General features: G+C 39.4%; 1 protein-coding gene across 2 annotated transcripts in view; it reads left to right on the top strand.

The window, feature by feature from the left end:
- ESR2 (estrogen receptor 2) overlaps nucleotides 1-25,255 on the top strand; it is a 79,729-nt gene that overhangs the window by 38,045 nt on the left and 16,429 nt on the right. For both annotated transcript variants that reach the window (XM_089687468.1, XM_089687467.1), the window contains 4 exons: nucleotides 3,753-3,928; nucleotides 5,970-6,086; nucleotides 9,466-9,768; nucleotides 9,904-10,042. In XM_089687468.1, the coding sequence (XP_089543594.1) occupies nucleotides 3,753-3,928; nucleotides 5,970-6,086; nucleotides 9,466-9,768; nucleotides 9,904-10,042 (735 nt within the window). The remainder of the gene's footprint in view (nucleotides 1-3,752; nucleotides 3,929-5,969; nucleotides 6,087-9,465; nucleotides 9,769-9,903; nucleotides 10,043-25,255) is intronic.

The following is a 25,255-nucleotide window of genomic DNA, read 5'->3' as shown; positions in this document are numbered from 1 at the left end:
TCCACCCACTGATTTCTGGAAGTTTCCATGGTCCTCCAGAACCAGGTGCAGGCAATAGAGTCCCAACCTGCTAAGCCATCCCGCTTGACCTGCAGTAACCCAATGTTAATCATAGACTACCATGAGTCCTACACAATAGATTAACCTACACTACACTAGTAACACACTAGAAGGTGCTACACTTCTGTTGTTTGAATTTTCTCTATGCTGTGCTCAAGGACAATAATCCTCATCCATCTGGCAAGACTGACTGCTCTAGCTTTAGGCAACAAATTGCCATGGAGAAGGCTTATGGCACCATGGCAGCTATGCTTCTAAAATGATGCCTGGACATATTCATATTTAATACTGGGATTTAATAGTGCCATTGGCGGTGGGCAGCTGCTAACATCCAGAAAGGGTAGTGCCAGAATTTAGCCAAGATCAGTAGGAAGGGTGCCGCATCCTGCTCTATCTAACCTGGTGAGCAAATGTATTCTATGTATTTTCTCAGCCTGGACTTGCAATGTGAAACTTTGGGTTTTATGGGAGCAGAGTGGAGAATTTAGTTCTGCTTTAAAGTGGAACTTAACCCATAACAAACTGATAATAAATAATGTTCTTTAGTAAAGAACATGCATTCCACATTAATAATTATGATACCAAAATGAGTGTGTGCTGTAAATTACCTCCAGCATTGCTCCTGTTTCTTCTTGCTGGAGGATGCCTTTGTGCTGAAGCCCAGAGTCCCTGAGCAGCAGTAAATCTTTAAGCTGTCAGCAGATCGGCCTCAACATTTTTGGCACGGTGCTGGGAATAGAGAGCAGCAGAGCATGTGCAGAGCAGGGTCAGACAGTATATTACTGGATTTTAAACAGTATAGGCACTAGTCTTAAAGTTTTACATAGCTACAGTATACCTGCAAAAGGCAATATAAGGGACAATCTTACTCCCACTGTCTACTAATATAAGGGACAATATAAGGGACAAGCCCAGCCTGAAGTGATCTTGCAAAACTTAAAGTGGAACTTCAGTTAGAAAAATAAGTAGTGTGGTATTGCTGTCTGAAGATGTTTATCTAGAAAGGAAATATACTGATGTCCCTGCTAAGGAGGTTGAGCAGCCTGATTGTCCTTGTATAGAGAGGGCTTCATTCACACCATGACATGACACTGTTCTACCAGTACACAAGTAACCCACCCCAGGTCACAGTTACAATTTTAAAACATTTTCACAGATATTGTGTAGTTGAGCCAGTGTATATAAAATTCTTGGACACATAAATAATATAAAGTGTGTTTTGTCCTGCATATTTTAAATAAACATTGTTGTCTTTTCTCTATACGAAAAAGTAACTTTAATGTACTTTTCAAACATCAATCACAAAATATTTATTAAAACATTTATAAAAAAAAGATTTTTATTATAACAAAGTTAAAAATAAGTTCACAGGTTGAAGATAATCTTACTTTCCACTTCATATAATAATCACATTAGTAACCAGATACCTCCCACCACAGGATCCTATCTGATATGGGGATATGACATAACGTAAAACTCTATGCATTTCTTGGACCAATGGCCACTTCGTCAGGATACCATAGGAGACCTTCTTCAGACACCCATATTTTATATATTACAAGACAGTTCTGTATAGACATAAAATTAAATGATACCATATATCATACAAGATATGTAATTCCATTACTGTTGAAAACATTTTGGCAGCTGGTATAGGGCATGTGTATCTCACAGTCCTTCTGGCCCTTATCTTTCCCCACACAGGAGGTTTAGAGTGTTCCTTGAGAAAAAAAATTCAAGATTCATTTAAATCTAGTTTATCCCCAAAGGAAATGCAGAAAGAATTCCTTTATTTAAAATTGCAAAACATGCAAAGAGGTTTAGGATCAATTGGTTGGTGTATACATCAGCATCAGTGGCTTCAGGGTGGAGAGAATCCCAACCTCAGCACTCTATTTAAAGTATGTTCCCAAAGTTGCACAGAGGTCTAGGATAGGTTGGTATAGAAAGCAGCATTGGTGGCTTTGGTCCCCCCAGAGCAAGTGTGCCTTCACATTTCTTGTTCCAGTATCAACTGAAAATGTTGGATTGTCCCTCACTTTCATGCTGGTGAAAACAGCTACTAGAATAAATAGAGAAAGGGAATCTACCCAGTGGATACATAGACAACAATAGCAAACTGACAGGGATGATAACCCCTCACCACTAATAAAAAAGAATTTAGATATATTTTTAATAGAATTATACATAATTTGTTGAGTTTTATTGGTGCTCACGAGTGAATGTTAACTCAAAGTGAACCTGTACTTTACCCCCGCAGGGCAAAGCAATAGGTTCACGTTATTTTACCTCTCCCCAGCAGCATACCTCACCTTCTTTTTGCTTCCTTGGCCTTCTGTTCAGCTTCCAGGACAGCTCTGATTAATCCAGTCACATACCCACTCTCTATGGCGCTCTAGACTAAATGGAGAGGTAGGGAATTGTTGGGAAAAGCTCTCACATTCACTGTTGTAGCCTTTATTTATAAATTACTGTTATTACTGTTAGTTTTATTAAAGGAGAATTATAACTATACTAGGGATCACAGGAGTGCAGTTCGTTCTGCACACCAGTGACCCATTTTCATCCTACAGCCCATATATTTGTGATCCACCCAGATGTCAGGACTGGTAGCTGGCTCGTCCTCTGAGCAAGCTGCTTCTGCCCCCTCCACAGCCCAGCGCTCCAGTGAGAGCTGGAGGGACAGAGCAGGGAACCAGTGACTGACAGTCCTCAGCTCTCTGCACACTGAAGACCGAGAACTGAACGATCAGCCGGCAGGAGACAGATGCAGCATTGGACCGATGCTGCATCCAACTAGGTGAGTAGAAATGTTTTTTATTTCTACCCATACTTCTCTTTTAACACCTTCTTTCCATTCTTCCCTTAGCTCTTTTTTTTTCATTTTACTAATATTTTGTTGTGTATCAATGTTAAACTTTATGTTAATTGATTTTTATATTATATTTAAATAAATGGTTTGAACCAAAATCCTTTTGGTATCACTATAAAAGAGGCAAATCGCAGAATAAAATGTGCTCTTTTCATGAATAATAAACTAGTTTGAAGATGAAAGAACACATTTTGATTATCAACAATGTTAATGGAAACCTGGCTCTGTTTTAACATGATGAATATGACACTTTTTTAATCATATTACAACACCTACCCCATTCCATTCTGGCATTCCATAGATTTTAAGGTGGTAAACTTAAGACCGTCAGGCAGCGACCCTCATTTTTGCACCCTGTGGCAGTCTGATCAGTTTTGTTGGCACTGCGATTTGTTATCTATTGTTCATCATATGCACAATCGGACTTGACAGATTTTTTGATAGGGTTATCCTAGGGATCCCCATGTAAAATATAATACCCAAAGAATAGAAAGTTATCATGCGGTTTACAGCCTGAACTTGGCTCAGTGGTCATGTCTTTAGTACGTACCATATTATGCCACTCCTAGATTGGCAAGATAGGTCAGTGTCTTGTGCACTTTGGACCTTCGGCAATCTTGTTGTCTTGTAGGTTACTTTGAAAGCTGCTACATCACAGTCAGTCAAGAAACCAGCTCTCGTATACAGAATCTAAAGGTATACATTTATTGGCTAAAGAGCATAATGGAAAATCTATATTTAGGCATAACCTGTTAACATTGAAAAAGCAAGTAAAATGTTTAGCTACATTGATTTATCATTACTTCTGTTTTGACTGCAGGGAAGTCATGAAAAGAAAATCCATAGGAGGTGAATGTACTAATCATATTGGAAGTAACCCGGGCTCGAAAAGAGACACCCACTTCTGTGCAGTGTGCAGCGATTACGCCTCTGGTTACCACTATGGAGTCTGGTCTTGTGAGGGCTGTAAAGCTTTCTTCAAGAGGAGCATCCAAGGTATGTTCAGTTCTCGGATCTTGTTGCTGTGGTTGATTTAGGACATTCCATTCCCTGGTGCTGAGTGTTCCAAAGTGATTAATGTATTCAGACTATTAATGAGGCCTAATAATGAGTGTTGTGTGCAGCTAAAGCCTTCCGTGTTGTGAAAAGCAGTCAAAATTTCAAATTAGCATTATTTGTATTATAAGTGTAGCCAGACTAGCAACCTATCAATTCTGGAATTTGCAGAAAGAGCTGGTGTGTGTTTGGGAGTACTTGTGGATCGGTGGTAGCTCCTAGGATTTCAAAAGCATTATGGAAACATATATTAAAGGTACACTCCAGTCAGAATTACAAATTAAAAGCTTACAGGAGACATTGCCTACTTGCTCCGAGTTTCAGTACCTCATCCAGTCAAATCTCTAGGCCACCAGCCCTCCTAAATATCTTTTGTCAGTAATCTGGTGATCTGGGACCTGCTTTGACTTACCTGTTGCAATGATTCACAGCAGAGAGAGAATAGTGATATCCATTCCATTAGAAATCAGCCCTTTAACGATTTACCTATTAATTTTAAGGGGCTTAAAAACAGTAGAAGATGCATAATTGTGCATGCATGAACTGGCTGCCAAACAATTATTCTACAAGCAGTCAGGGTCACATTGGACCCATTTGTATGTTTTTATCTAAGGAAAAGTGTGTGTTGTAGGTTCCCTGACCTAAAAATTGTAGATGTTGTGGGCAGGGGCGGACTGACCATTGGAGCACTCAGGCACTGCCCGAGGGCCCGGGGTCAGTAGGGGGCCCCATGAAATGCCCCATGTACCTTTTTTATAGGCTTTTTTGAGTGTGGGCAAGGACACAGGGGCCCCATGATCCCTTATTGCCCGGGGGCCCCATGAGTTGTCAGTCTGCCCCTGGTTGTGGGGGTTAGCTTACATGACTTATTTTTGTAAGTAGGTTATGGAATGTAAATAAAAGCTAATGCCTAAAATCCTGAGGGCTACACCAACACAAAACAGCTCAGGTAACTTTGATAACTGTCACTTTACTCTGTGCAAAGGTCACTTTAGTAGGCACCATAGAAAGGGATTAGTCACACGCTGGCAAACACATGACTGTACAGAGAAATGGGGTGGTTCTAGGTTCCCAGTTTTTCCCAGAAGACCTATAGTTCCCACCTGCCTTGAAAATGGCCTTGCCTTGGCCTGGCTAGTGGGCTAGGTAATCTTCGTCCTTGCTTGGAGGCTGCTTAATATCTCTTGTTCATATTACTTATTTGTTGATCAAATATTAAGCCTATAAGACATTATTGCCCTATTGGATTATAAGCAATAATAAACATGGCCATCACCCTTGCTGTAAAAATAAGTATTTTAGGTCAGGAATCATTAAATCAGCTCCGTATTAATGCCTCCTTTTCCTGCTCTACTTGGAAGGCATTTAATAAAAAAAAAATCACGTAAACCCATCCAAGAAATAACTGCATTTTAAAGTTGATCGTGTGTGTGTGTGTGTCCCTTTATTTGGTTCCCATATCGCTGGATGATGTGGACACTGCCATGGGCTATTTAGTGAAGGGGATTTGTAAGGCTCTAGAAGACTGCAGAGGTGAGATGACATCCCAGCAAGGGGGTCACTTGGTGCAGGAACATATTGCAGCACTGGATCACAGGTGTTTGGAGGACACCTGTTCCAGTGATGGCTGCAGGAATTTTCCCTTACATTGGAGAGTTGTCTTCTCACTGCAAGCTCTCTCTCCAGGGCAAAAAGTTAGGGGACCCCCGATCACCGCCAACCAGCGCTAAAGACAGTAAAGGAAAAAAATTATTTTTTTACCATAAAGTTCAGCAAATATTGCTTAGTACTGAAAATATCACGTTAGTGAAGTGCCACTTGCTGTTCTGACAAAGGGATTAGACACCATAAAGACAGAATTTTCTTTCTGAAAAAGGATAATACTGATACTGTAGCTTTTCTGACATTATAATGGGGTTCTGTTGCATATTATAATTATTACTTCATGCTATATAATGTTTCTTTATTTTTTTTATGGAAGGACACAATGATTATATCTGCCCTGCTACAAACCAGTGCACCATAGACAAAAACAGGCGAAAAAGTTGTCAAGCATGTCGACTGCGCAAGTGCTTTGAAGTGGGGATGATGAAATGTGGTGAGATTGTTTTCCTTCATGTTTGACAGTTTCGTTCTTCTTTGTTTTTCGCTTTCCATCCTTATTATCCCATCAGCAGCTGGCAAGCACAGTGTAAAATACGTGAACGTTTTCTTACATCTTGACAATCAGCAAGAGACTGGTTCATGTACTGTGTTGGTGGGATTCTGAAACTGTGTGTAATACCCATTATGAAGTCTACAGTACCAGCTGCTGAACCTTAACAAAGTCTATTTTCCACCCTCCAGAAAAATCTTATGTTATACAAGAAGGTAGTCAAAGTGGTTCTAAAGCCTTTTCTGTGCATTAAGGTAAAAAACCTTTTGTGTCACAGATTCCCCCTGTCACCCCATCCCCCTATACTTAACCTGAGCCCATATTCGATCCAACGCTGTGCATAAGAGAGGAAGGTTTCTCTTCCTCCATTCAGGTCAGATTGATAGCAGTGGGTGTCATTGGCTTCCATTGTTGTCAATCAATATCTGTGACAAGGGAGTGGGGGGGAGGTCAGACAGGGCGACTTGGGATCAAGCCCATACGTGTGCCCCCATAGAAAGTGTTTTTTTGGGGGAACTAACTGAATAGGAGGGGCCAGGAACACTGGCAGGGGACCCCAGAAGAGGAGGATCGGGGCTGCTCTGTGTAAAGCCATTGCACAATGCACAGAAGTATAACATGCTTGTTATTTTATAAAAAAGAAAATGAAACTTTAATATCACTTTAAAAGAGAAGTGTGGGAAAACATTCATATTCACCTAGATAGCTGCAGCATTGATCTAAAAGCTGGAGCTGTCCCCCACTGAGATCTACTCCAAGGACTGAGCAATGAAAGACTGCTGATTGCTCAGTTCTTGGTCTTCAGTGAGCAGTGGGCCAGTGACTATCAGCTGTCCCCTCTAGCTCAGAGTGCCATACTTCTACTTTAACTTTGTAATTTATGTATAATGTGCTTCACCTGCTGTTGACTCCTTTATAGCGTGCAGACTCATTGGGGTTGATTTAGTAAAGGCAAAGAAGCTGTTCAGTTTACCAGGGAAATTTCCTTAAGCTAAGTAAAGGAGGTGAAGCTCTGGTGACTTTCATCATCCAAACATCTGCAAGCATATGATTGGGTATTTATTGCAAAAGAGCATTTTCACCAGATTCACTAATCTAAGTGAAAATTTCCTGCAAAGTGAACAGTCTTTTTGACTTTGATAAACCAACCCCACTGTGTCCAAAGAGGATTGCTTAAGAAACAAGTCCATATTCACTGTTTTGCCAATGCTATGCAGGTAACACCATGATACTTTATTATTTATTTATTACAGGTACTCATATAGTGCTCTCAGTTTATGCACATTAGTCCCTGCCTTCGAGAAGCTTACAGTCTAAGGTCTCTAACTCACATCCATGCATACACATACTAGGGCCAGTTTAGACAGGAACAAATTAATCTACCAGCATATCTTTGGAGTGTGGAATGAAACTGGAGTATCTGGAGGAACCCCACACAGGCACAGGGAGAACATACACTCTCTGCAGGTAGTACTGTTGTTGGAATTCAAACGGACAGCCCTAGTGCTGCCAGGTGGAAGTGCTAATCACTTAGCCACTATGCTGCTTTTGGTTCTATAATGATCCTGTCTTCTATTATTGCAACATTTGGTAAGCCTATGCAAGCTGAAAAGAAGAAACCACTGTGCCTACTGCATTTATTTATTTATTTATTTTAAATGTCCGAATGTTTGCTTACACCTGACTATCACACCTATAGGAGTTGGTATTCAATGCCTATGCTTTTCTGAAAAGACTTTCCATGTCCGCAGGAATATGTGCCTATTTAGCCATAAGACCGTTTGTGAGGTCAGAAGACCTAGCTCACAATCAGTGTTCCAAATCATTCCAAAGGTGTAGAAGCACACAATTGTCCAAAATGTCTTTGTATGTTGTAGCAAACCTGAACCTATCCTGAAATTGGGAGTAATCCTCTTATTTTTTTTCATGTCTTATTTAGACATGTGAATACCTTCTGTTCAAAGAATGCAATGGGGGGAGATTTACTAAAACTGGAGCACTTAGAATCTGGTGCATGGTAGCCAATCAGCTTCAAACTTCAGCTTGTTCAATTAAGCTTCAACAATAAGTCTCCATGCACACTGGGCGTTTTAATAACGCCGGTAATGTTAGCTGTGTAAAGTCACATGAAAAACGTGAGTTTTTCATCATTTTTGCATTAGCGTTTTGCCATGTTTTTCACGTTTGCATTTTTTTTTACCAAAAGAAAAATATTTTTTTTTGCTCAAACAAAGTTCAAAAACGCCGGTTTGCCACAATTTACTGCATTTTTCAGTGTTAGAGCATTTTTATATTTAAATGGTTTTTATTAATTTTAAACAGTATAAAACAGAGGCAACAAAACCCGCCCGCCCAGGGGCTATCAATTGCACCGATAAGTGTTAGAGCATTTTTATAGCTAACAAACTCCTCTGGAAACCCACTAGTTCTAGTGTTTTTTTCCAGCCAAAAAATGCTGATTATAGTCTATGTGTGCATGGACACATAGGATAACATGCTGGGGGGTTTACTGGCTGTAGAAAAAAATGTTTAAAGCCAAAAACAGCGGCTGTAAAAACATCCAGTGTGCATGAGGACTTAAACCCAGAAGCTGATTGCTTTCTGTGCAGAGCTGCACCAAATTTTGCACTCTAGTTTTAGTAAATTGCCCCCACTGTGAATGCAGTTTGGAATAATACATCAAGTTCTGGATGTACTGTTGGCTGTTGGGACAACGAGGAATGATTTTCTTGGCTCTGCCCACTATCCTGAAATGAGGAATAATCTTCTTATTTTTGGTGTTTGTGATGGAATGGGACATGTCAATACCTTCTGTTCCAAGAAGACTCTACTGGGCAATGTTGGAACATTAACAGTATCATTTACTGGAAACACCTGAACTCAATTTATAGGGAAGTCCACATGCTTTTGGCCATATAGGTAAGTACGTTGGTCAGGTATCTGAAAACTTTTGTCTGCATAGTGTATTTTATAGCGCAGAATACAGAAAGAATAGCAATACCCAAAAATTCCAGGCATCGGGCACTGTGGCAAGAAGATCTCTCTGTTTGACCATAAAAACTTGTAAGAAGCCAGGACTGTTTTGGGCCAACACATTTCCCCTTTAACAGAAATATTATCATTGGTTAGACTGACTCTTTAAAGCTGTAGTAAAGTTCCTCCAAGAAAAATAACAGTTCTCCCTGCAAGGTAAAACCATAATGTGCTAGTATGCATCACAAATACATCAAAATGCATCAAAAGTCTTTATTCCTTCTGTCATGGTCTTTAAAGTGTTCTTTACCCAAGTGGCATGACTGTCATTAACAATTGTTATTTTTAGGAACAAGGCGTGAACGTTGTGGGTACCGCATTATACGCCATCGCCGCCACTCTGAGGATCAAATGCATTGCTTTGGGAAAAGCAAGAAAATAATTGAAAACATAGGCAGAGTTAAAGAAGTTCTTCCCTGTGCCTTGGGCCCAGAGCAGTTTGTGTTATCGTTAATTGAAGCGGAACCCCCCAATGTTTTATTAATGAATCGCCCTTGCAAACCTTTTACTGAAGCGTCCATGATGATGTCACTGACTAAGCTCGCTGACAAGGAACTGGTTCACATGATAGCATGGGCAAAGAAAATACCAGGTATGTCATGGAGGTGCAAGGAAGGGTTGGGTTCTGTGTGCATGGGCAAGTGCAACTGAGCATGTGTGTAGTTTGTCAACCAATGATTCTTTGTATTAACTTAGTATGACATTTTAAGAACGTTACTATTTCCAGGCTTTGTGGAATTGAGTCTATATGATCAAGTTCGCTTGTTGGAGAGCTGCTGGCTGGAAGTTCTAATGATGGGACTCATGTGGAGGTCAATAGAACAACCTGGAAAGCTTATCTTTGCACCTGATCTCACTGTTGACCGGTAAGTTATAAAATGGGGAAAAAAAGGGTGCATAATTTTGTCTTCAGATATTTAAAGGGACTCTGAAACCTATGATTTATTCTGTTATTACTATGTAACACTACCCCCCGCAGGAGTTGCTGAGTTTTGGGCCCCCCTATAGTCCTGCCCAGCCAGGCAACACACATTTTCCACACACATGTGCTTCGAGGAGACAGTAACCAGTCCTTGAGCTTGTTTTTTCGATTTTATTAGGGGAATTTAAACTTGGATGGGGTAAGGGGTGTATGGGATGCCCAAGGGTCATGGCAACTGAGGACAATCTTAACTATGTACAAGTCTTTACAGCAACAATTCTCTTCCAGAGAGCTAGCCAGCATCTCCTGTAGTACCACCCCAGACCCCAGATAATCCTTATCCAGCTGTCTGAAGGAATCCTTGGGCATTGCATCCAGTTCCTGCCAATACAGTGTGAAACAGTCCCAGGTAAGACAGCAGATCCAGTTTCCCACTAGAGTGCCTCTTTCCCCTTACTGGTATGCAGGTCTGCTCACTCAGTCCTTCTCTTGTGCTGCTTGTGGATCAGCGCCTTCTACCAGGCCTTCTAGCTGGGCCACTCCTTCCTTGCTGCACAGATGGTCTGCGCTCTGGGGGCAGGTGAAGTCCTGAGCTTTCCTCGCTCCAAGGTCCTCTGCCTGTCAGTAAGCCCCTCTCCATCTGGGGCCCCTCCCAGGCTCCTGCTCTCCAGCCTCACTTCCTCTTCCAGCAGAACTCTTCCGCTGCTGAGCAGACTCTGTCATTTTAAAAGGCTGTCCTGATCCCATGCCAAGCCTCATGTTGGGAATTGGCCAGGATTCCTCAAAAGTGCAAATCAGCCACTCCTTACCTCCGCCCATTGCTTCTAGAACTTTCTCCAGAGTTCTAGTGCAGGGGGAAGTCTCAGAGAGCTTATTTGCAGAGCCTCTCAGCTCTGATCACAATTTGACCCCCTGACTATTACACCAGGCCGTTACTCAGCCCTCCTCACTAACAATTGAACCTTTAGCTCCCCCTAGCTAACTAGGAGGGTGCAGCAACTAAATGATAAATAGCTCCACAATATCTTGCTCTTGAGTAGGGAAGAGAGAGGGGCTCTTGAACCTGTCCTTACCCCGTGTGTGTGTGTGTATGTATATATGTATATATATATATATATATATATATATATATATATATATATATATATATATAGGGGCGGGAAGTTTGGGCCTATAAAGCCCTTGAACAGAGGCATAACCTGTTAACCACTTGTCCTTCCTGGTCTAACCAACTATCTAGCTAACCAACCGTAGCAACCTGCCTACATAACCAGTGAATTGAATAGCCTAAGGTAAAACAGAGATGAAACATATCCTAATACGTAAGTTGCGCCTTCTTATCTCCCAGCCATCTCTTCTCTACATCCATTTAAAGTCCAGAAAATGCACAGCTTTTCTGTGCTTCCAGAGGCAGGGGTGGGAATCAGACCTAAGTGGAGGGAATGGAGGCACCCCGCTCTATGCAATCTCATAGAGAAACATGCACAGCTGAGGCGGTCAATCACAGGTTGTGTGCTGGAGGCCCTCTTCCCTGTCCCTATCGATTACTTAGTATGAGCAGAACTTGTCAGAAATGACTCGTGCAGATAGCACATGAATGAAGTTGCAGACAGAAATCACACTTGGTGCTTTGGATTGAGGCAAGTACACACTATAGGTAAACGCATTGTTAATTTTTTATGTCAGAGATTTACAACCATTGTAATGTGAGCATGTAGAAAAGTACATATCTTAACACAATTTTCCAAACATTCATTAGGCCCTGTCCAGTTTTCCCAGCAGTGAGACATTTCCTGGTTCATAGTACAATTATAGAAGGTGTAAAGCTTTATAACTTGGGACATTCTCAAAGAATTGGGCCCTAATGTTTCTTAGGAGCTGTCACAAGTCCTTTGCTTCCTACCCAGAATACAACGCAGATCTTGGCACTAACAGTCCATTTTCTCCTCACTACGTGAGAACAAAATAAATTTTAAAAAAGTATTGTTTGTCTGGCACTTAAAGTGTTAGTAAACCCGGGACCCTGCATTCACTATATCTGGTCTCCCACAGTACACAGAACATGGAAATGCAAATATTTTAGTAAATATAAACTGCTAAATACCTTTTTTTCATCAGCAGTTAGAGCAGTCTTGTGACTTCTACCAGTGTTCAGCAGAGCACTAGTTAACGCTTGTAGGAGGAGTTTTTATTCTCCCCTATGAGCCTGCAGGACCCCTGACCCTCTGTCTGGACAGTGCTGATTGGTTCTGTGCTAATCACATGCACTCTTCCAAGAAAAAAAAAATTCTCTAGGAATACACACCAAACTGAGCATGTACAGCTTGCCTACAAGCCTCTGTTGTATCAAGAGATATATTGGGGACAGTAGAAGGAGGGGAGGATCAGAGAAAACAGGATCAAACATCCTTTTTACACAATGCGGAGGATTAACCTCTTAGGTTCCACACTGAGTATAACAAGCATGCTTTACTGCATATACAGACTGATTTTACTGTTATGGGGTTAGTAACACTTTAAACACTGTCCCATAGCACTGTTTTTATCACGTGTAAATCTAATGCACAATTTACAGTTTATTTGGAAGCAGCCCCACAAATCATGGCAAGGTAAAGTACCTGTAAACCTTAAAATTTAGGGCCCAGTAACCAGGGACGTAGATAATGGGGGTGTCAGGGGGGTTCAAACCCCCCCAGAGCATTCTGCCAATAATCAGCTGCATAGTGTCCTTGCTGTGCTGCTTGCCGCTAGTGCCATGTGCGTCTGGCAGCAGAGCAGGGACACCATACAGTTGATTTGTGAACTGAACCCAGCGGCAGGCAGAGTAGGGTGACGTGACGGGTGTTAATTGTCATAGTAAGGCATGTGTGAACTTCTGGGCTGGCATTTAGATGCAGGCATTCACACACTGCTGTCCGTCGCACCACCATGGGACCGGCACTGCCCACTGAGCAGTGTGTGCTGTCAGGCTTGGATTGGGCTGTGGGTTGAGGGAGGAAGCTGTCGGCTGAGTCTGGACTGTGACACTCACTGCCTTCTCACCCCCATCCAAAGCAGTGACGGCACTGAGCAAAGCGGGAGCATCGGTCCCGCCCACCACTGCTCTATTGCCATTGGCTCTTGCTTCTCCTTGCAGTTCCATTATGGTTGCCAAGAAGATCAACCACCTCCAGCACTAGGCAGCAGCAGCACTAAGCAGAGGGGGGGTGGCTGACATTTGCCCCGCACACCACTCTATTGTTATTGGATGCTGTTCCTCTTCCAGTCTTTGGCTTGGGGGAGGAGATTTTCCTGGGTCCTCCACCAGTGCAGAACGCTGCCCGCCACGTGTATGAAGTGGATGTGAATGTGGATGTGAAACATACAGCATCGTGTACAGAATGCAGGAGTTTGCAATGTACTACTCTTTAGATTGATAATCAGTGAGAGAAAGAATGCCCCTTTACAATGGTGGTTAGAGAGCGCAGGACTGTCCCTTATATTGGTAGGCAGTGGAAGTAAGATTATCTCTTATATTAGTAGACAGTGGGAGTAAGATTGTCCCTTATATTAGTAGACAGTGGGAGAAATACTGTCCCTTATATTAGTAGACAGTGGGAGTAAGATTGTCCCTTATATTAGTAGACAGTGGGAGAAATACTGTCCCTTATATTAGTAGACAGTGGGAGTAAGATTGTCCCTTATATTAGTAGACAGTGGGAGAAATACTGTCCCTTATATTAGTAGACAGTGGGAGTAAGATTGTCCCTTATATTAGTAGACAGTGGGAGTAAGTTTGTCCCTTATATTGGTAGACAGTGGGAGTAAGACTGTCCCTTATATTGGTAGACAGTGGGAGTAAGACTGTTCCTTATATTGGTAGAAAGTGCCTGCAGCACGCTGTGGATCACTCATGTGGGGTACAAAGCAGGAGACCTAGAACATGGGCCCCAGTTCCCCGTGCTTAGCTACAAACCTGATTTAAAGACAGGAGGATATTTGTTAAAGGCATTTAAATGTACAGGTTCTGGGGTTGTCATTGTGATCCTATCCTGTTTAGCTAAAGAGTTACTAAGCTGAAGCAAGCATGTAGGACAAGAATTATTAGTCTTGACTTTTGGTTCAGACTTTTGGGTCAGTGACTCACTACGTACCAGGATCCATATAGTATGACCACCATGCAACTGGCACCTGTTAACAGCAAAGATGGCATTGACATCCCCCATCTTTCTGCTATTATGTGAATAAACTTGTAAGCCACTGGAGTAAACAATCAATGTATTAGGTCACTGGAATCGTTGCTCACCCTCATAAGATGTGTGCTATATGTAACATAAATAAATGACTACCGCGCTCTAATACTATCATCCAATAAAACGTGCATATAAAGTATAGCTATGCAATGTTGTATGCTGTAAAAATATCAACTTGTAAATTACATCACCATAATGAATCAAATTATATTCACACAATGTGTCATCAAAAATAAAATAAAAAATCCTTATATAAATAAATATTTAAATGAATCCAGTTGTGATAAATTTGCAATATAAATAACTAGTTAAAAAGAAATTATTAAATTCATGAAGTCCAGTGTGCAAATTGTGCAAAAAAGAGTAAAGTTCAGCAAAAAAATGGTGGTAATAATATACTCTCCTTTCAAGCTGCTTGTGGTTGCGTAGCTGGGATCCTGCGGCTTCTCTCTGAGCCTGTATAGGTATAAGGATTTCTCCCTCCTAGAACCTCTCCTCACTCCAATGCTCAATGTATCCTCGTATGACCCATGAGAAAAAAGGAATGAAAATATGGTGCCTTATCCAAGGTATGTAAAGACAATCTTTAATATGCTCCCATAATGCACTCACATTATTCAAATTAAAAACCGCTTGTAATACAATTAAACCGCAGACTGCGGTGAGGATCAGCCTCGTGGGTGTGTTAACACACTCAGTCAGTACTCGCCGTATTGATGGTCAGATGCGTGGTGACATCACTGCCCCTCCCCAACGCGTTGCGCCACAGGGAAAAACGTAGCTTTGTCTGGGGGATGTAGTAAGACGATCACCGAATCTCAGCTCTTTAAATACTATTAAAGCACCATTTTATTGTAGCTTTGCTGGGCGCGGCCATATTTTTGGGGCCAAACTTATCAAGGAACAACTCTATTTCTATATCTATTTTGTTACTAACTAATTACAGTGTGTCACAGTGATCTGCGGCTTTAGTGACGGAGTGTACACTATTACCATAGGCAGATCCAACGAATAAAAAATATGTGTAAATACATAAAGTTACAGTTCTATATTTACAAAAAGTATTTCTACCTTTATATAATCTGTAATTGTTCAGCTTATGCAATAAATATGTATATACATATATAATAAGTATAAAAATTTATTTAAACTAATAAATATAAGTGCATCCTATTTATTACATAATCCTTATGGTAAAAAATGTTTACTTTTATGATTAACTTTTATTAAAAATGAAATATAAAAAAATATATTTTATATATATATATATATATATATATATATATATATAAAATAAATTCTTATAATTAAAATATAAAAAAACTATGATAATACATTTAATATAAATCTTCCTCTTATTATTAATTACCATACATAACCCTTTTACATTTGTAAATAAACTATTCCATCTTTATACACTAACCAAAGTATCTCCTGAGTTGTGTTAATATATATGCATTAGATCAGTTCTGAAAATATTGGGTAATCATCCATGGGACATTAAAAAAAATGTACTTACGGGTTTCATTCCCAGCTTATTATTTAATAACCGTTCTAGTCTATTAACTGAAATCAGTGATCACTCGGAAAACATGACAGGTCAAATTCTTTATTTAGGCCAGTGTTTCTCAACTCCAGTCCTCATGGACCCCGAACAGGTCATGTTTTCAGGATTTCCATTATTTTGCACAGGTGATTTGATCAGTTTCACTGCCTTAGTAATTACCACAGCTGTTTCATCTGAGGGAAATCCTGAAAACATGACCTGTTGGGTCCATGAGGACTGGAGTTGAGAAACACTGATTTAGGCCATTTGGGGCTAGACAATTCATTTCGTGAATCCAATATGATTCTCTTACTGACTTCTCTGACTAAATTATCTCCTCTCCAATGCCTATTGTGTCTTTCAATACCCCAGAATTCCAAACCTTCAACTTGTTGTTTATGGAATTGACGAAAATGTAACGGTACGTTATGGTATTTATATCCTTTGATGATATTACGGACATGTTCTTTGATACGTTCTTCTAGTAATCTTTTAGTTCTCCCAATATAAATTTTATTACATGGGCATTTAAGAGCATATACTACTCCTTTCGTATCGCATGATATGAACTGTTTGATCCTATATGTGTTGCCGTTAATAGGATTTACAAATTCCACTCTGTGTTTTGGATTATTTTTTACTCTTATACAACTATAACATCTACCACATTTATAGAATCCTGTTCCTTGAAAAAACGTAGAGTTTTTGTTTTTAGTTGGTGGATTTAATATATTCTTGACAACTTTATCTCGAATGTTGGGGGCCTTTTTATATACAGTATATATCTAGGTTTTTCTGCTAATCCATTTTTCCAATCCTTGTCCAATTTTTATACATCCCAATGTTTATTAACTATTTTTGTATGTCTCTATATTGCTTATTATATGGCATAATCATGGTTATAGCACTGTCCTCATAATTTTTCTTAGGTTTTGAATCTCTTAATAAGTGATTTCTGTCCAGTGCCTCAATTTTGTTTCTTTCTTCTTCTATTATTTTTTTTTGTACCCTTTTTCAATAAATCTCTTCACCAGGATATTACTCTGTTCTTGATAATCTGTTACGCTAGTACAATTACGTCTTAATCTCATAAATTGTCCTCTTGGTATGTTCCTAATCCATGGTCTATAATGGCAACTATGGGTGGGAATATAAGCATTTCTATCCGTTGGTTTGAAATAATTTTTAGTATAAATGCATGGTCCTTCTTTAATTAACCAGATATCCAGAAAATGAATCGCTTTATTACTGATATTCCAGCTTAATGTTATATTATGGTCGTTATTATTTAGATCCTTATAAAAGTTGGACAATGAATTTTCATCTCCATTCCATAGTATTACTAGATCGTCTATAAATCTGATATAATTTTAGTTCTTGTCTCTGGTTGTGGAATATTATTTCTTCCTCCCATTTTGCCATATAAAGATTTGCTATACTGGGGGCAAAACGAGCCCCCATGGCCACTCCTTTTACCTGTAAATAATAAGTGTTTGAATACCAGAAATAATTATGGTTCAAACTAAATGTTATGCATTTAATAAGAAATTTCTGTTTTTTATGTAATGTGGAGTATTTTCTGAGGGCCCATTTTGCCGCTTTAATTGCTCCTTCATGGTTTATGTTCGTATATAACGAGGACACATCTGCTGTACTTAATAAGATATTTTCATTGAGATATAAATTCTGCGTTAATTGGATGATATGTCTAGTGTCCTTTAAATAAGCTTTAGTTTGTGCAACCAAAGGCTGTAAATATAGATCAATATACTCTCCCATTCTGGCTGTGAGTGAATCAATGCCATTGATAATTGGTCTTATTGGAGGATTTAACAGATCTTTATGAATTTTGGGTACTGCATGTTGATGGCACTAGAAATTTAGTTTCTTTATCATTCAATATGTGCTTCTTATTTCCATAATTTACTAATTTTATTAACTCATTTTTATATGTTCTTAATGGGTTAGTGTTCAACACCTGATATGTATTGGTGTCACTTAACATAACATTCATAGAATTTTCATAAAAAGTTTTGGACAACACTACAATGCCCCCCCCCCCCTTTGTCAGCTGGTTTGACTACTATATTTTTCCTTTCATTAAGGCTTTTAATGCCTTTTAGACGCATATCTTCCCTACATTTTTGTACATTCAACTTGTCTAAATCTTTTGTGCCCAGTTTTTTAAAAATATTGATATATGTACTGTCACAATTTTTAGGGTTAAATGTGGATTTATTTTTAAGATTACTATGTTGAATATTAGATGTTATATTAGAGTAATTTTGTTCTATGGGGTTTTGAGCATAATATTTTTTAATGTTTAGTTTTCTAACTAATTTCTGTAAACTAATATATGTTTCAAATTTGTTTAGTCCTTTTTTGGGGGCAAATTTAAGGCCATGATCTAATACATAAATTTCTTCCTGTTTAAGAGGAGTACCACTTAAGTTACAAATCCCTTCTATTAGTTTCTTCTCCTTTTTTTGTTTATGTTTTCTTCCTCCTCTACTTCCCCTTTCTCCATTTTCTCTGTTGTGTTTCTCTGTGTTGAGATTTTGGTTCCATTCTAAAAAAGGGTTGGGTAGTGGAGTGTAAGAATCTTCCAATTCTAAAGGCGAATTTCTATTCTGTACTGGGATATTGTTAGATTGGGGTGTGTATGTACTTTGATTAGTAGATTGATTGTAATGTACATTACTACATTCTGGTGAATAATCTTTTCTATAGTCATTTCTAAATTCATCTCTGTACTCATCTCTATACTCAGGCCTATAAGGTCTACCTTGGTTGTAATAATTGTGCGAGCCTCTATACTGGTATCCTCTATTTCTGTTCTTAAAATATGGTCTTCCTCTTGATTGGAAATACGGTGGTGGGGGTCTATTCTGGTAATAAGGTAATGGGACCCTATTATAATTGGTTGAGTTATTCTGGTAGTTATTCCTATACTCATCTTTTTGTTGTTGTGATGGTATTTGTCTGTTAGGTGGGGGTCTATATTCTTTCTGGTGTGAGGGTGTTCTATTATGTACCACCCGGGGAGTGTGATGATTTATTAATTTTGATGAATTGTGGGTAGAAACTATAGGTTTTTTAATTAGTGGTTTGATACTTTCTGTATTTTTAACTGGAGTGTTCTCTGTAGACTTTATATCATTATTGGCGGTTGATTGTTGCCATTTGTATATCTGTTTAAGATTGTATTCTTGTGTTACCCTCTGGTATTTTTTCTTTTTTCTATTTTTGATTTCTGTATCTTCTTTATTTTTAGCATTTTTATTCAATTCAGTCATGTATTTGGTAAAATCTGGATGTTCTTTATATGATTCCACTTTATCTTTATATTCTTTCAAAATTGTCTCTATTTTGCGCATTTTTCTCTGTTTCCTCTTTATCAGAAACACTTGCAATTCCATGCTTTTTTCACTGAAAAAATTAAACCATTCTGTTATATCTTCCTCTAACAGACCATCCGCTATAGGTAAATCCCATCTTAATTTTTTTGGGATAATTCGTTCTTTTAAATATTTCTCTAACGTAGTTAAATCCCACCATGTACTCAACTTTTTTTCTATAGTGTGCATGGTTTTTCTGAATAGGTTATGTATATTAATATCCAGTCTCTCCTCTTTATTTAATATATTGTCTATATTTAAATTCCTATCTTCTAAAAATTAAAATACCTCCATGATGTCTACTAACAAGTATACAAGATTATAAACTGCTATTATGTGAATAAACTTGTGAGCCACTGGAGTAAACAATCAATGTATTAGGTCGCTGGAATCCTTGCTCACCCTCATAAGATGTGTGCTATATGTAAAATAAATAAATGATTACCGCGCTCTAATACTATCATTCCAATAAAACGTGCATATAAAGTATAACTATTCAATGTTGTAAAAATATAAACTTGTAAATTACATCACCATAATGAATCAAATTACATTCACACAATGTGTCATCAAAAATAAAATAAAAAATCCTTATATAAATAAAAAATATTTAAATGAATCCAGTTGTGATAAATTTGCAATATACAGTTGCAAGAAAAAGTATGTGAACCCCTTGGGATTACATGGAGTTTTGCATGAATTGGGCATAAAATGTGCTCTGAACGTCATCTAAGTCACAACAATAGAAGAACACAGTCTGCTGAACATAATACTACACAAACATTAGATGTTGCCATGGTTTAATTGCACATAACATGTAAACATTCACAGTGCAAGGAGGAAAAAGTATGTGAGGCCCTAGCTTAATGACTTCTCCCAGAGCTAATTGGAGAGAGGAGTGAGCCAACCTTGACTCCAATCAGTGTGATGATATTGGATGTGTTGCTGACAGCTGTCCTGCCCTTAAAAAACACACACCTGTGTTGGGTTTACTGGTTTCAAGAAGCACTGTCTGATGTGAACCATGCCTCGCAGAAAAGAGCTCTCAGAAGACCTACGGTCAAGAATTGTTGACTTGCATGAAGCTGGAAAGGGTTACAAAAGTATCTCCAAAATCCTTGATGTTCATGTGTCCACGGTAAGACAGACTGTCTACAAATGGAGAAAGTTTAGCACTGTTGTTACTCTCCCTAGGCGTGGTCATCCTGTAAAAATGACTGCAAGAGCACAGCGCAGAATGCTGCATGAGGTAAAGAAGAATCCCAGAGTGTCAGCTAAAGACCTACAGAAATCTCTGGCACATGCTAACATTTTTGTTGACACATCTACAATAAGGAAAACATTAAACAAGAATGGAGTACATGGGAGGACACCACGGAGGAAGCCATTGCTGTCCAAAAAGAATATTGCAGCACGTTTGAAGTTTGCAAAAGAGCACCTGGATGTTCCACAGCACTACTGGCAAAATATACTGTGGACAGATGAAACCAAGATTGAGTTGTTTGGGAAGAACACACAACACTATGTGTGGAGAAAAAAAAGGCACAGCACACCAACATCAAAACCTCATCCCCACTGTAAAACATGGTGGAGGGAGCATCATGGTTTGGGGCTGCTTTGTTGCCTCAGGGCCTGGACGGATTGTTGTCATTGATGGGAAAATGAATTCGAGTTTATCAAGACATTTTGCAGGAAAACGTACGACCATCTGTCCGCCAACTGAAGCTCCGCAGAGGATGGGTGATGCAACAGGACAATGACCCAAAGCATACAAGTCATTCAACAAAACAATGGCTGCAACAGCACAGAATACGCCTTCTGGGGTGGCCCAGTCAGAGTCCTGACCTCAACTTGATTGAAATGCTGTGGCATGACCTTAAGAGAGCGATTCACACCAGACATCCCAAGAATATTGCTACACAGTTTTGTGAAGAGGAGTGGTCCAAAATTATTCCAGATCGTTGTGCAGGTCTGATCTGCAACTACAGGAAACGTTTGGTTGAGGTTATTGCTGCCAAAGGAGGGTCAACCAGTTATTAAGTCCAAAGGTTCACATACTTTTTCCTCCCTGCACTGTGAATGTTTACATGTTATGTGCAATTAAACCATGGCAACATCTAATGTTTGTGTAGTATTATGTTCAGCAGACTGTGTTCTTCTATTGTTGTGACTTAGATGACGTTCAGAGCACATTTTATGCCCAATTCATGCAAAACTCCACGTAATCCCAAGGGGTTCACATACTTTTTCTTGCAACTGTAAATAACTAGTTAAAAAGAAATTATTAAATTCATAAAGTTCAGTGTGCAAATTGTGCAAGAAAAATCCCCCATCTTTCTGTCATCATAGGTTCATGTTAAACAACCAGAACCACAGAACATGAACTGTTGATGAAGTTTGAGGACAGCATAAGACCCATGTACCAGAATTTTTTTCTCTCAACGACTTCTGGAACTTCTATTATGCCATTTTTTTCTTTTAGCAGTCAATTTTGATTTTGCTGTTTTAGTTTTAAATTCCGCCTTTTTTTAAATCCCCTTCGCCCTGTAGTTGAAATCATATTCGCTTTAAACATACATTTTGTGCCTGACACCCAGGGCGCCGTGTCAGGACAACAAATCTTCAAACACTTTTAAACAGTGAGAGTCTGTACAAGTTGACTCATTATTTTTTAATTTGCTCCTACATGTACCACGTCTCTCCCTGCTCTTCACAAAATCTTTCAATTTCCTTGGAATGAATTGCAAATTATAATTTTTTTCCCTTTTTTTGTGGTTGTTTGTAAATGGTTTCCTCCCGTGAACCCTCCTGTGACTGAGAATTATGTAAAATATTCTTCTTGCTCACGGCGGCGTTAACAAGCAGGTCAAAACCGATTTGGCAGCTGTTGTTTAGTAAATATTTATTAAGGCATCTCTTGAAGAGGGAACATTGGGTAATTCGCAGAGCATTTTTTGTGATTACATCTAGCTACTGCTTTAATGTTAATATAATGTATTTGTGGCCACTCATACATTGCTGGATCTATTTAGTACACTTCATTTAAACTGAAAAACGAATCTTGAGATGCATACAGGTAGTATTGCAGGCTTGCCGAGTTGTCCGGTCCCAGACATGGCTGTACTGCACCAGCCCACCTTTCTCCCTTTAGTCTATATAACCTGTTGCTCCTGATGCTCCCTTATTGCTTCTTGCAGCCATCAATCAAAATCAAAGTAAAATTCCACGTTTCAATGCACTTTAAATAATTTGTCTATGCCAAGATGGAATACAAGGCTTCCTCTGATTGACCGAAGTGAGGCGGTTGGATGTTGTCTCAATTTCCGTCTCAATTTCTGCCTCAGCCAATCAGAGGAAGCCTTGCATTCATAGATAAAAATACAAGGCTCCTTCTGAATAGTGAAAAAGTATTTTCTGCAGAGTTTTGAAGAAACGCAGTACAGTCCATTTAACATGATTTCCAATGGGACACATTCACATCTTCGCTTTTTCACCTGGTGCGTTTTTTTGGAAAGGGTCAGAGACTTTTTTGAATGCAAAAAGTAGCATTTTTGGTTCTATAGACTTCAATGGAAATGTTGCAGAAAAGCATGTAGTGCGTTTTTGCTGCCTAGCAACACGAATAAAAAATAAATTAAAATAAAAACCCGCAAAACGCAATGCAGAAACAGTTCAAATGCAAATTGCATAGATGTGAACCTAGCCTTAGCTAGACTATTTAATTCCATCCAGAACACAGCGCCACTTCTTGTATGTAGCAAATACTACTACTACGGTATATAAGGCTAGATTCACACCTTTGCAGGTTGCGTTTTGCATTGCGTTTCTACACTTGTGTTCTTTACGCGTTTTTGATGCATTTTGTGGGTTTTTTTTTTATTTTTCTTGTTGCTAGACAGACTTAAAATGCATCATAACGCACCAAAAACGCATCAAAAACACACTACACACTTTTCTGCAGTGTTTCCATTGAAGTCTATAGAACCAAAAATGCAAGTTTTTGCATTATAAAGGTCCCTGACCCTTTTGCAAAAAACGCACCAGGTGAAAATGTGGAGATGTGAACATGTCCCATAGGAAATCATGTTAAATTGACTGTACTGTGCTTCTGCAAAATGCAAACCGCTGCAGAAAATGCATAGGTGTGAACCTAGGATTACAGTGTGCACGGTGCATTTTTTGTAATAGAAATAGTTCAACTTGGCCCAAATGATTTATTTTATTTATTACAGGTACTTATATAGTGCTGGCAATTTACATATATATATATATATTGCACATTCACATCAGTCCCTAACCCTCAAGGGGTGTACAATCTAAGGTCCCTAACTTATATACTTATTAGGGCCGATTTGGACAGGATCCAATTAACCTACCAGCATGTCTTTGGAGTGTGGCAGGAAACTGGAGTACCTGGAGGAAACCCACGCAGGCAGAGGGAGAACATGCAAACTCCAGGCAGATGGTGCTGTGGCTAGGATTTGAACCAACAACCTTAGCACTGGTTAGTACTGCCAGGTGGAAGTGCTAACCATTTAACCACTGTGCTGCCCACATACCTAGTGTAAATGGTCTATTTAAAGTGCATTAGATCCTGGAATTCTACTTCAGTCCTGCCTTGCACATTTGAATGTGATTGGAGAAAAAGGTAGCAGAAAGAAATGAATTTACTTAAATCAGACCAGGGGCGGACTGACAACTCATAGGGCTCCTGGGCAATAAGGGATCATGGGGCCCCTGTGTCCTTGCCCAAACTCAAAAAAGCCTATGAAAAAGGTACCAGGGGCATCTCATGGAGCCCCCTACTGACCCTGTGCCCTTGGGCAGTGCCCGAGTTCCCAAATGGTCAGTCCGCCCCTGAATCAGACTTCAGGAGTGCATTTTTGCTGCCCACCTACTTACCCCTTGCCCTCTATGAAAATGTGTATGTGTTTATTACATATAACTCAGATTAGGGCTCCTGGTGTCCTCTCATCAGTGCAAAACATGCTGATGTTTTGTGGTTGTAAAACTGGCCCTAAGGTGTGTGTTGGCATCACTATGGTATAACCATATAAAAAAATCCTGTACTGAGAGAAATATGAAGGCTGCCACTGTGGATTTCCCCTTCTGAAAATGTTAGTTGCCTAGCTGTCATGCTGAACAAGTGAGTTCCATACAGTGACCTGAAACAGATGTCCAGAGCTGGAATTCTGACTTCACTGCTTTTTCTAATCTACAGCTTGTTCCAGATCAGTCGTTCTCAAAGTGGAAGAAACGCCTAAGACCCTGTTCACACTGGAGTTTTTTTCAGCTCGATGCTCAGAAACGCTCAACAAACAAAATCCCATTAATTTCAGTGGCCCTTGGTCACAGTTGAGCGTTTTATTTCCTGTAGCAAAATGCTTGTCGCTAATAAAAGTACATGAGCTTCTTTGCAGGCAGATTTGAGTGTTTTTGTTCCCATAAACTTGAATAGAAACGCCTTGAAAAACGTGACATGATCATTTGTTTTCAAGCGTTTTGTCATGCGATTTTCTGCTCAAAAAGCAGCACTCCACACCTTTTAGTTGAAAAATGCCTGAAAAAACATCTATAATATATGCAAATCTGCTAAAAAAAATGCTCCGCTAAGTATGAATGTAGCCTAAATCTAATTGCTCTTAAAAACTTTCTTTCCACCTCCTCCTATCTATCCTGCCTACCCTCTATAAAAAAGATCTGTGTAATTCCCTTTTTTTAATCTGACCATATCTGGTCTGGTCATATGATCCTGCAGCTCTAGCTTCACCGTGTCAGAGAGCAGCTGCTGCAGGGGAGAGGAGGTAGCGTTGACAATGGCTGGGCCATGTAAGTCTATAGGCACTGGGAATTCACAGTTGTTGTCAAGTGCTCCCTTACACAGGGGAATTGGAGCTGCTGAATCACCTGACCAACTGGATTGAAAAACACTGTGTGCACAATTATTAGGCAAGTTGTATTTTTGAGGATTCATTATTGAA

Source organism: Staurois parvus, unplaced genomic scaffold, assembly GCF_062004578.1.
Source record: "Staurois parvus isolate SC_StPar_1 unplaced genomic scaffold, SC_StPar_1.0 ptg000426l, whole genome shotgun sequence".
Taxonomy (NCBI): domain Eukaryota; kingdom Metazoa; phylum Chordata; class Amphibia; order Anura; family Ranidae; genus Staurois; species Staurois parvus.
Note: the sequence above shows the minus strand (reverse complement) of the source record. Positions and strands in the feature narration are given on the sequence as shown.